This window comes from Gymnoscopelus microlampas, assembly GCF_963454915.1.
Source record: "Gymnoscopelus microlampas genome assembly, chromosome: 7".
In the NCBI taxonomy this organism is placed as follows: Eukaryota; Metazoa; Chordata; class Actinopteri; order Myctophiformes; family Myctophidae; genus Gymnoscopelus; species Gymnoscopelus microlampas.
In genome coordinates this window covers 41,736,246-41,748,386 of record NC_139944.1, presented here as the reverse complement: position 1 = coordinate 41,748,386, position 12,141 = coordinate 41,736,246, and the positions used below count along the sequence as shown (strand labels likewise).

The 12,141-nt window shown below is 41.8% G+C and overlaps 2 protein-coding genes across 2 annotated transcripts in view; both read right to left on the bottom strand.

Moving 5' to 3' along the window:
* dennd6a (DENN/MADD domain containing 6A) overlaps positions 1 to 12,141 on the bottom strand; it is a 252,356-nt gene that overhangs the window by 197,773 nt on the left and 42,442 nt on the right. The window lies entirely within an intron of this gene.
* LOC311048562 (E3 ubiquitin-protein ligase TRIM39-like) lies at positions 8,553 to 11,038 on the bottom strand. Its single transcript, XM_084061825.1, has 2 exons — positions 10,000 to 11,038; positions 8,553 to 9,441 (listed from the first exon to the last, which is right to left on the bottom strand). Exons 1-2 carry the CDS (start codon positions 10,818 to 10,820, stop codon positions 8,811 to 8,813), a joined length of 1,452 nt encoding a protein of 483 aa, XP_083917951.1. The 5' UTR covers positions 10,821 to 11,038; the 3' UTR covers positions 8,553 to 8,810.

The window sequence follows — 12,141 nt, the reverse complement described above, 5'->3', positions numbered from 1 at the left end:
GTAGATCTCTTTCTCTGTGTGTCTATTTATATATATATGTATGTATACATACATACATACATACATATACTGTAGTGTGCAGTGTGCAGACTGTGCATTGTTTAGTTGAGTTGTACTGCTGCTTTGCAGAAACCAAGACAGGGAGATTAGACTATAAATATCCAAAGCCTTGTTTATCCTACTCCAGCTCAGACACGCGTCTCATGGACGACACAGACTTGTGCTGCAGCAGCAGCAGCAGCAGGAGGACGACTGACTGGTGTGTGATGAGTTGCTAGATGTGAGTGTGCACTCTGTCTTGTGTCATCATCATCATCCCAGTCTATGGTCTCTCTCAGCCAGTCCTTCCCAGCTCCCAACCAGTCCGAGGCAGAAAGAAACCCCAGTCAGCCTGCAGCATGCACGTACGTGCACCACGGCACACACAGCATGAGTCACCATGCAGTGTGAGATGCAGGACCGCTGGTCTGCTCAGGGAATGGCTCTTCAATAGACACAGTGTGTGTGTGGAAGAACCATTAGCGTCTCTCTCTCTCTCTTTAGGGTCTAGATTAGAACATACTGTCTCAAACATTACTCTGGGATATATACTACGACAAAAGATGGGAAATGACTAGTTATACGGTCACTAATTATTAATCAACTATTAACTAATGAATTACATTTAGAATTGTTACAAAAAAATATTTGTAAGTAACTATATACTTAAATATATCGTTGCTGTCGGGCAGAAACCTCGTATCACTCTATTTCAACGTTATGTTTTTTTGTAAATGAATGCCCAATTTCATCATGCAAGAGTGTTGAATAAACGTAGTGAAAATAGCAGATATTCAAGCTCACAACGCATCACAATGCGACGCGTTGTGAGCTTGTAGATCGGCTATTTTTACTTAACATCTATATATATTTTTTATAATAATCAAAAGGAACGGTTTTCACCCGGCATAACATGAAGATATACAGTACTATTATTTTCCTGCATCTTATTATTACTATTATTATTTGCCAGAGCTCATTGTCAATTGCAGTCAGATATTTGATACTGTAACCCACTTACTCTGTGACAATCTAGGACAGGGACAGCTTGTTTGTTGAGCGAGGATTGACACTCTGACCTCATCTAGTGCACGGTCAGGACTGCAGACAGTCACATGGTGGATCAGATCTGTGTGTGTGTGTGTGTGTGTGTGTGTGTGTGTGTGTGTGTGTGTGTGTGTGTGTGTGTGTGTGTGTGTGTGTGTGTGTGTGTGTGTGTGTGTGTGTGTGTGTGTGTGTGTGTGTGTGTGTGTGTGTACGCACACACGCGCGCAAGAGAGAGTTTAAAACAGACTCATAAGAGAAGCCCTTATAATCATCATCAGTCATACAACGGAAAATGCATTTGATTTGCCTTTGCTGTGTGACTGCAGGAGGATGGAGAGAATTATAAATGAAGGGATAGGGAGAAAGAGAGAGACACACAGAGAGACAGAGAGACGGGGTGAGCTGGGTCTGGGCCGGGGTGCTGTCAACCTGCAATGAAGATGATCTCATTCTATCATCTTTGAGTGTGCATGCCTAAATATATCGCATGATTTGTGTGCACATGTGGTATGTGTGTATGTGCGTGTGTGTGTGTGTGTGTGTGTGTGTTTGTGTATGTGTTTATGTTGTCCATACCATCCCCTTGGCATTGCCATGTATAGGCCACTTATATAACGGTGGTTGTTGTTGCTATGGCAACAGCTGCATAGTATCTGCGTTAGGCTGTGAATGAAGCAGTGTCCTAGATTCTGGGTTCAATGTAATCCCATCTGACAGCATCAACATGTCCTTCAAATGCTTACTATATATACCATAGTATTAATTGATCTGTGAAGATTTACTTTTATGGCACAATATTACACAAAGCAATGGAGCGTATACATTAAAAATACTAATTCACAGTTCACACCTTGATCAATATCTGCGAATGTGTTAATACTATTGACATAATGAGTCATGATGAGTCTATACATTCAATACTTTTGTGTGGGTAGTGTAGCCAATGTGAATTATTTGAACCCTTAACCCTTCACTGTTAGTTGTCACAATGTCGCACGCACGCACGCACGCACGCACGCACACACACACACACACACACACACACACACACACACACACACACACACACACACACACACACACACACACACACACACACACACACACACACACACACACACACAGGGAAGCTGAATCCAGGATGTAAATCAGCAAAGGGAACATAACGAAATTGTGTGGTGTGCACAGTCAAGGGCACATAGTGCCTTCAACCCTCAACTATCTCCCACGCTGTGTCTCTGTCCTTGCACTGCTATCAGAGAATTCCTCTATTGTCTGATTTGTCTCTCACACATTGGACAAACATGCTGAGGACTCAGACTGTGAAAACAGTGAGGGACTGTTGAAACAAACCAGTGCTGTGGTCTGGTCAAGGTAGTCAAATTCATGATGTTCTCCCTGTCTGCCCTTTAACGCAGAAGAGAACATTGTGTCAAAGCTGAAATTTGGCTCATGACGTTTCTTAATTTACAAGCAAACAAAAACGGTTGTCATAGAACATATCAAACGTCCACCAGTTGTTCCTTTGTCTGTATTGCACCAGAAGGTTTACCATTACCATAACCAAATGTACCTTTGCCTCCAGTTGTATTCAAATAAATGCTTGATAGATTTGAACAAGTGGGGTGGTAGACCCTAATGCTTTGGTGAAGTTTTATTTATGTTTGAAAAATATAGCAGCATAAATGTCAACATGAAATTGTCTAAGACAGTCAAAGAACCGCAGACAACAGGCCTAATGGCTGGGGCTGTTTTGACAGGTGTTAATGTTTACCCAGCATCATTGCTTCAGAACACACTGCGCAGCAGTTACATAATTTGATTGATGATGTGACAGGAGAGCTGAGAAAGAGGGAGGGGAGGGGGGGGGGGGGGGGGGGGGGGGAATGCAGGTCTCCCTGCACACTCTCATGTTTTTTTCAGTAAATAAAGACTTAATTAAAAACAACATTTTTCAAAACCAGCTGTGTGTGTGTGTGTGTGTGTGTGTGTGTGTGTGTGTGTGTGTGTGTGTGTGTGTGTGTGTGTGTGTGTGTGTGTGTGTGTGTGTGTGTGTGTGTGTGTGTGTGTGTGTGTGTGTGTGTGTGTGTGTGTGAGAGAGAGAGAGAGAGAGAGAGAGAGAGAGATTTCTTTTTGTCGTCCATCAGGTTTGATTACTTTCAAAGAATCAGCATCCACAAACACACCCAGGTGAATTTGAAGCAGAGCAGCACATCTTGGCTCCTCCCTATAGCATTACTTTTTGGAATTCCTCTCCCTTTGCATAAGCTTCAGTCTGAGGCTGGTCCTCTTTCTGGATGACGAGCAGGGTAATTCCCTGATCTGAATCCTTTCATTCTATTGTGAAAGAATGACACTTCCCAACGTGTTCTGTGTATTGAGAGAGCTTGTTCAAAATCAACATTTCAGTGAATTTCACATAGGCAATAAGAACCACTTCAACATCCTAACCACTGAAACCCTCTAGTCTTACTGAAACAGACCTGAGTTGCAATGGTACTTGGACCGCTTTCTTTTCATCTACATAAATCTCATCACCAAAAGCAGCCGATCTACAGGCTCTCAACGCATCGCAAAACAACTCGCTGTGACCTTGTAGATCTGCTATTTTTGCCTTACGTTCCCCCCCAGAATAGGGATGCTGGGGTTCAAATGGTTAATGGTTGACATAATGCTATAATTTATGAGGATTTGGACTACAAATGCATACAGTATTACGATATCTAACAATATAGATAGATAGATACTGTACAAAGAAAAAAGGAAGGGCAAAACCAGCCATGATATAATTAGAATGTTGCATAACAGAGCCAGTGATGGTGGTTGGTCTGCTCTTTTGAAAACATTTAGCCTAAACTGACCATTAAGTGAGAATAATGAACGACCACAGGCACATGCTAACCTTAAACACTTAAACCCCATATGGCTGACTGGAGTCCCTCAGGGCTCTAGACTAGTATCTTATGTTTTCTGTTATTGTGGGGAAGGGTTTTGCAGAAAGTAGCCGATCAATAAGCTCGTCGAGCTTGTCGATCTGCTATTGTCTGTGAAAGCCTTCCCCACGATAAGGATGCTGGGGTTGGAATGGTCTTTTACCAACCCCTGTAGATATGATCCTAACAGTGTTACGTTGATTCTTATCCAGACAGTGCAATATATTCTTCTGTCTGTATCGGATTAGTTGGTGATTACACGGTTCCAGATTTCAAGCTAAAAAAAATAAAAAAGTAAAAAAGGCATTGAGAAACACTTGTGATAATACTGTGGCTTTGTTGGCAGAAGAAGACGGCTTTGGTTGCTCCAAATCTGGCATGTGATCAGAAGAGGTCTGTGGCATGGCATGGTTTCTCCTTTTCTTCAAACATAATACATAACTGACTTAGTTATCAGTAATAACACCCCCTATTGACGAGTATAACCTAAGAGATGTGTGTGTGTGTGTGTGTGTGTGTGTGTGTGTGTGTGTGTGTGTGTGTGTGTGTGTGTGTGTGTGTGTGTGTGTGTGTGTGTGTGTGTGTGTGTGTGTGTGTGTGTGTGTGTGTGTGTGTGTGTGTGAGAGCCTGTGTGCCTGCGTGCGTGCGCGGGCATGCTTGTCAGTTGGTACTCAATTCAATCTCTCACGAGCAATGTAATATTGAAAACCTGATAGGTAGGAATGATACTGTGCGTGTCTCACACACACACACACACACACACACACACACACACACACACACACACACACACACACACACACACACACACACACACACACACACACACACACACACACACACACACACACACACACACACACACAATTAAAGAAAGGCTGCAGGACAGTGCTACGCTATTTTGGTGTCTACAGAATCAGATTAGTGTATTTCTGACCTGATCTGATCTATCTGATCTGGTAACCTCAATGGGCTTTAGCCTACTTTGTTACACAATCTGCAGGCTGCCACTTGATTGTATATCAGTGAAACTATGGATTTATGGATCATCAGATTCAGGTTTATGACAAATTGCAGCAGTGAATAGCCTATTGTTGATGCCAGTTCTTTCAAAACTCCCAGTATGTGTTCCTGCCATTTTGCTATCTGACCATCCATGAGAAGGGCCCATTGACTGACTCTTAGTCATACAAACATGACTTAATTCCAACACAGTAGCATACATACCACAGTCTTCATTGAGTTGTATATAAAAATAAAAATGGGAGATGAATCATCAGGAATAGTGGCAAGTTAGCCATGAACCCACATCGCTGTGTTCGGCTTCACATAACGCCTTCCCACACATCAGGCTGTGGTGTGGGCGTCTGAAATGCCCTTCACATCACAAGAGGCAAGTATACTGTATGTACTACTGTATGCTTGCATAAGAAATCCAGATCAAATGTTTATTTTCTGGGAACGGTTACAGAATATTATGTAAATTGCTAAATGTGTCTTTTAAATAGCCTGGCACAACGTTTGAGAGAAGATGATGAATATATTCTACTTGGTAGCAATTTACAGAAAATACTGTATTATGTCATGTTGCCGAATATTATATCATATCTCATTTAATCTTAACTTATCTTATCCCATGCTATATTATCTTCTCTTTACCAGCAATATAATAATAACAAATGGGACAAGCTTCCAAATGACATGTTGTTCTACAACATTTTTACACAGCGTAGCAGTCTTTATACATACTGTACACCACTTTTCCCCTCTGTGATTAATAAAGTTCTATTTGTTCTTATTATAGTATGGTTATGGTTAATGACTGCATTGTGGTGTGCCAGGCAGCTATGAACTGTGAACTATATGGTGTTTCATTAAGTGTGTCAACTTTTCTTGAATTCAAATGATGCCTAATAGCCTTCTGCATTTTGGGGATTTTTGATTATACAAACTTTGTTAAACAAGAAAAGGCCTCATTCAAATTGACAGTGTTTAAAACCCACTCTGCCTCACTGTTGTCTGTGCACGCATTTATTTGTACTCATGTGTCTATAATTTGAATGCTGAATGTTGGTAAGCCCAGGAGGTTATAGAAAGCATACATGGCAACAAGAGGTACAGAAAGCTTGAAGCTCTCATTATCGTCACACCATTACTATTTGCTGTATAATTATGGTCAGCGGCTATAACAGCATGGTTCAGTGGTCCATTCATCTGTGTGTACAGGGTGGAGAAAGCAGTGGAGGTGGCAGAGTCATGCCTAAGGTAAAAAGAAAAAAATGCACTGATGGGCACTATGGCAACTGGTAGAGCGGGCGTGCCAGCTTGCCTGGATGAAGCAAGTCAGGGCCTGATCAACCCTGACTAGATCACCTGCAAGGGCAAGGGCAAGGGTGCATCCAGGTGTTTCAAATTCAGAGAAGACAGATTTTTATTTCAGGCCTGTTTTTGGCACAACACTGGCTCTCGCATGTCTTGGTGACAAGTGCCGCAGCGCGCAAGTTGAAGTTAAAAAACGTATTTGAAATGCAGCTGTGACGTTTGAATCCATATCGCATTTTATATGGGACAAATGTCTTTCAGTACGTGTTCTACTCCATACAACAATAGCAACGACTGGCTGTTGAATCTTACAAAAAACACAATCTACATAAATGTCCAGGACAGAAGCTACTCCCATAATCATTGGGAGTGCTGTCCTAGATATTGTTGATTATTTTCTGTTTCCCAAAGGGCATAGTGTCTAGGCTATTAAAGATAACTGGATCATGACATGGTTTAACTGTTTCTTTCTCTTTCTTTTCTTTTTAAAACAAATATGCAAAACATTTTATTTACAGTGACAAGTGTTAAAGCAATTAAAGTGGAGAAGTGACTTAAACACATCTACAACAATTCTTACTTTTGAAAAGTTAACCTACCAAATGTATAGATTTAAAAGCTATGGAGTCTGGACCAAGAATTGAACCTTGTTGGGACAGAAACCTTTAACTTATCAGATTCTGAGTTATTGTTAAATGATAAAACATTGACAAACTTTGTGGGAACCTACCTACCTACTAATTAAATTAAATAATTAACTATCAAAACTGTTATTGAATAGAAAGCAGATAGAAAGGTATTATTATAAACATCAAAACCAGACTTTTGATGTGTACATTTTCTAAGCAAAATATTGTAGTCAGGTAAAGGGGGTACTTGGATTAAAAAATCAGGGAAAATGAGTACAGAAGCCAAAATGTTTGAGAACCACTGTACTACAGCATCACTCAATCTTATTATAGGATCAGGTCATAAACATGTTGACAAAAGTGACACCTAGTGGACAGACTTCTCTACAACACAGACATGGGAGATGAGGTGAGGGTTGAGATAAGGTGAGGTTTAAGGTTTATTTGCAGATGATTATTGGGAGTTGAGGAGTGATGGTGAATGGCATGGGTAGGCTGGAATGTTAAGCTGACTGCCTGGCAGGTAAGCAGGAAAGCGAGCAGGCAGGCACACTTGGAATGAGCCTGAGAAGCCTGGAAACAATAACTAATCTCTAAAATCTGGCAGTCTGAAGCATGTCACTACCACTGGAGCTGAAACATCAATCTGACTATGAGTGGGTGAACAGAAGTGTTGGCTGATTGCGGGTACTGTATGTGTGCAGGATCCCGGTAAGCGGCAGGAGGAATACACCTACAAACAGGAGAGGGAAACAGAAACAGAAGATACTGAGGTGCGGCTGTGGCAGCTATTACTACTGCTATAACTACTACTATCAATATTACAATATTAGCCTGGCCTCTCTCCCACTGTGTCCCGCCACAATCATATTACTTACCGCTAATATTGGTATTACTACTGCAACTATACTAAAAATTGTAATATGTAATATTATCATTAACCACAGTATGCCTAATCTGGGGGGAACGTTTGCCAAAAATGGCAGATCTACAAGCTCGCGGCTTTGCAATGCGTTGTGAGCTTGTAGATCGGCTATTTTGGGCAAATAGATTTGGTGTAGACATAAAAAAGCGGTCTGCCTACTACTGCAAGATCCGTTTTACTAAGAAATATAGGGTTTAAGGGGTTAACTACTATTACTATCCCACCAGATCACAAATACTTGATTCTATAGCGCCTCCAAGGGTTGTTTCGTGTTGGACCATCCCACAGAAAGCATCTGTCTAAGAGGTGGACTGAGTCCTGAAGCTATTGATGAAGCAACAGTCTACCCGTGCTGTTCTCAATTTTCATGTCAAGGACCCCCAAATTTATATTAGGCAGCGATATCCCATATGAAAAGATTCTGTGCCAGAGACACCATAATATAATGTTAGATTCTACCACATCAAGGACCCTACTTTGAGAACCACCATACAGTACGCTCCACACATATTCAAATTGTTTTAAAGAGAGGTTTCCATCATCACAACAACAAACCAACCTCAAACAAGAAAATGTATCTTTACCTACTCAAGTTTTATTTATTGTCTCAGTTCTCAGAAGATTACAGGGAAAGAAATCCCTTGACCATTAAGAAAACATTGCATTTTCAAACAAATCCACCAAATCTGATCAGCATTTTACATTTTAGTCAGTGATGATTAATTGCTTCAGATTTCCACAACAAAATCACAAACCAATAGTTAAACCAAAACACTGCAAATGACACTGATCATCATAGAAGATAAACTTTACAAATGATACTGATCATAGAAAATAAACAACCATTACAACTGACAAACAATATAAATCAAATTTTATTTTTTTGAACATTACATAACATAAGACACTAAGCTTTTAATCGGCCATAGTTACAGTGACCCTCCCTGGTAGCATCTCCACAGGGGGAGTATGAGTAGTAGAAATGTATGGGAAAAGTTTCTCATTGAACGTGTCTGTGAAAGTGTGTATGTGATCATAAGTATCCATATCAAAGAATGACAGCTTTCCTCTGTCCCAGTCCAGCTCAACTCTAATCCTTTGGGGGTTTGACTTCACAGCGAGAACGGTGTAAGAAAATGGTGAGCAGCATGCTCCATATTCATTATTGTTCCATGACACTCTCCAGTATCGACCCTCTGCACCTCCCTTCCTCTGGTAAGAATCTGTCAGTACTCCCACCTCCCACTGTTCATTATGTTCAACATCAATATCCCAGCACTGAGTACCTGAATCAAAGCCCTCAGAACCCAGGACATATTGCCATATGTCAAACCTCTCTGGGTTGTCGGGAACCTGCTGCCTCTCTCCATGTCTCACGCTGGTCATGTCATCAGACAGGATGAGTTCTGGATGGGCGGTGTTGGGGTCCAGAATCACAGGAGTGTAGTTGACGATATCCCCCATCTTGTACCAGACTCCAAAAGCCAGGTTGCCCAGGTGTTTGGCCACATCCATCAGTGCGTCTGAGACTAGCCCTGAAACATGACTGTCATTCCATGACAGTCATGGTGCCAGTTGCCCCTGGGTTTTCGCGGATTTCTTTTTGTTTAGATTGCCAACTCTCACATGTACATAAACGTTCAGATTTCAAATATAAAGTGCTTACCACAGAGCCACGGATGTTACCTCGCGATGCGGACCACATTAAGCACCCTTATCTCCCGTATTGTTCAATAAAAAGTAGTTTAATCCGATCGCCGGCCATTTTCTCCAAATTTTCTCCGATACTTTCAACCATGCGACACCTAATGGTTGGGAGGTGTATTGCACTCTGATACATTAAAAAAAAAAAAACCTGAAAAAAGGAAATGGCCGGCGACGGGCTTAAAATGCTTTTTATTGAACAATACGGGAGATACGGGTACTTAATGTGGTCCGCATCGCGAGGTAACATCCGTGGCTCTGTGGTAAGCACTTTATATTTGAAATCTGAACGTTTATGTACATGTGAGAGTTGGCAATCTAAACAAAAAGAAATCCGCGAAAACCCAGGGGCAACTGGCACCATGACGCTTGTGTATACAAGCGTCATGTGAACCATGGCTAGTCTGAGACCAGCTGCGGTTCTGGCGGTGCATGCTTGACACTTTCCACGGTGGCCTTGTAGGTGTCCAGAAATGAGATGTGCTCAGCTCTCAGCCCCTCCTCAATGGCTCTTATGGTACGTGAAAGGGTTGCGATCTCTCTGTTGAGCTGATCAATCTTATCCTTCATCGTCTGACTCTTCTGCTCCTCTTCCTCGCCCAGGGCCGCAATCTTGACCTCCTCCTCCTCTTGCAGAAACTGGTGAAGCTTCTTAAACTGTGCCTTCAGCTGCCTCTCTGTGTACTGGGCCTGAACCTTAATGTATTCTGCCGTTTGTTCACAATTTATCTTGGCTTTATTAAACTTCTCCAGTCTCTCCTGTAAGGGCTCCAGTGATACATGCACTTCCTCTTTGTGGTCCAGTGCAGCTTCATTGATGGGTCTGAACCTGTGGTTGGTGTGTTTCTCTGAATGAAGACAGACAACACGCACTGGCTGGTGATCTTCCACACAGAACAGTTTGAACTTCTCACCATGCAGACAGCAGAGATCATCCTCAGACCCCGTCGTTGAAGCGCCCTGGCTTTCAAAAGCTCTCCTCCTTTTATGCTTTACGAAGGCCTCGCACAGGTTCTTCAGAGCCAAGCTGAAGGGTGGGTCGTCCATTGAAGATCTCTTTCTACAAACGGGACATTCCTTCGTTGATTTCTCCGTCCACCACGTCTGCAGACAGGCCTTGCAGACGCTGTGGCTGCATGGCAGGACAAGCGGCTCTTTGAAAATATCATAACACACTGGACAAGAGAAATCCGCGTCCGAAAAAGACGACTCGGCCGACATTTTGATTCTGAGTGAAGCGACAAACAACACTCTGTAGACAGACTGGTCAGTTGTCAACAACACAGGACAACTGTCAGAGTTGGTCCTAGCAACGCCCACTCGTCTTGAATGTTAACGTGTTTGCGTTCACTTGAACCCTTGCAATAATAACTTTAATTCCTCATGTAATGTCATTCCTCGGAGGAAGAACTTGGCCGTCTTCACTCACGCGGAGTGCACTGTTTGAATACGAGTCATTTCGCCCTTTCCGCACTTCGCCCAAAAAGTCGGACATTTCGCCCGGACACTTCGCCCCAAAAATGCGGACATTTCGGCCGGACATTTCGCCCATTTTTGCGGACATTTCGCCCGGACATTTCGCCCATAGATAGTGAAGCTAGCTGGCCGTTTGTGTGCGAGAATGAGAGAGGGTTATGGTTAGATAAAAGCTCTCTCTCTCTCTCTCTCTCTCTCTCTCTCTCTCTCTCTCTCTCTCTCTCTCTCTCTCTCTCTCTCTCTCTCTCTCTCTCTCTCTCTCTCTCTCTCTCTCTCTGTGTGTGTGTCCCTTTTAAGGACCATCAATCAAACAGTAGAACAAGTTGTAAACGGAGCTATGCAAATAGTCAAACAGAACAAGTTGAGAAATTCCCCTCTTAAATAATAATAATTGCAAAAGTAGGTAATTTCAATATAATGAATCTCGCACAACTGATGGATTATATATTTATAATGAATGCACAATATAATTGCAGGGCGAAATAGTCAAACAGTAGAACAAGTTGTGAAAGTTGAGAAATTCCCCTCTTAAATAATAATAATTGCAAAAGTAGGTAATCATAGCAGGTAATCGCACAACTGATGGATTATATATTTATAATGAATGCACAATATAATTGCAGGGCGGTTACCCACTGTTTTGCTTAACGCGTTAGTTTCATGGTTGTTTTGGAACAGTGTTGCCAGGTCTGCTTATTATAAGCAACTTTGGGCTTCTTTTTCTGGTTGCGGTTTTTGCTGGGCTTGTTTCTAAAGTGTAGTTGCTTATTGACTTGTTTCCTAATAATGTTTAAACCAGTGGTTAAAAACATTTTCATGTCAAGGACCCCCAAATTATTTACGTATTTGTCCGCAGCCCCTTCTGGAAATATGTTGTGCCAGAGACCCCCATACAATTTTAACTTTTCCCCCCAAGATTTTCTTTGAAAATAGCAGATTTACAAGCTCTAAATAGCCAATGTATATACTATATAGTATACTATTATGTATATAATTAAAGTGCTCATGTGTTGCTTCTTTTGGCCTTGTTTTCATACACCTGGTTGCTTATTTCTCTCTCAATATC

Excerpts from the sequence above, each read along its gene's own strand:
- LOC311048562 (XM_084061825.1), bottom strand. The coding sequence starts at position 10,820 with ATGTCGGCCGAGTCGTCTTTTTCGGACGCGGATTTCTCTTGTCCAGTG. Across the intron at positions 9,442-9,999 it reads CCGCAGCTGGTCTCAGACTA|TCATGTTTCAGGGCTAGTCT; the intron begins GCCATGGTTCAC and ends ATGGAATGACAG.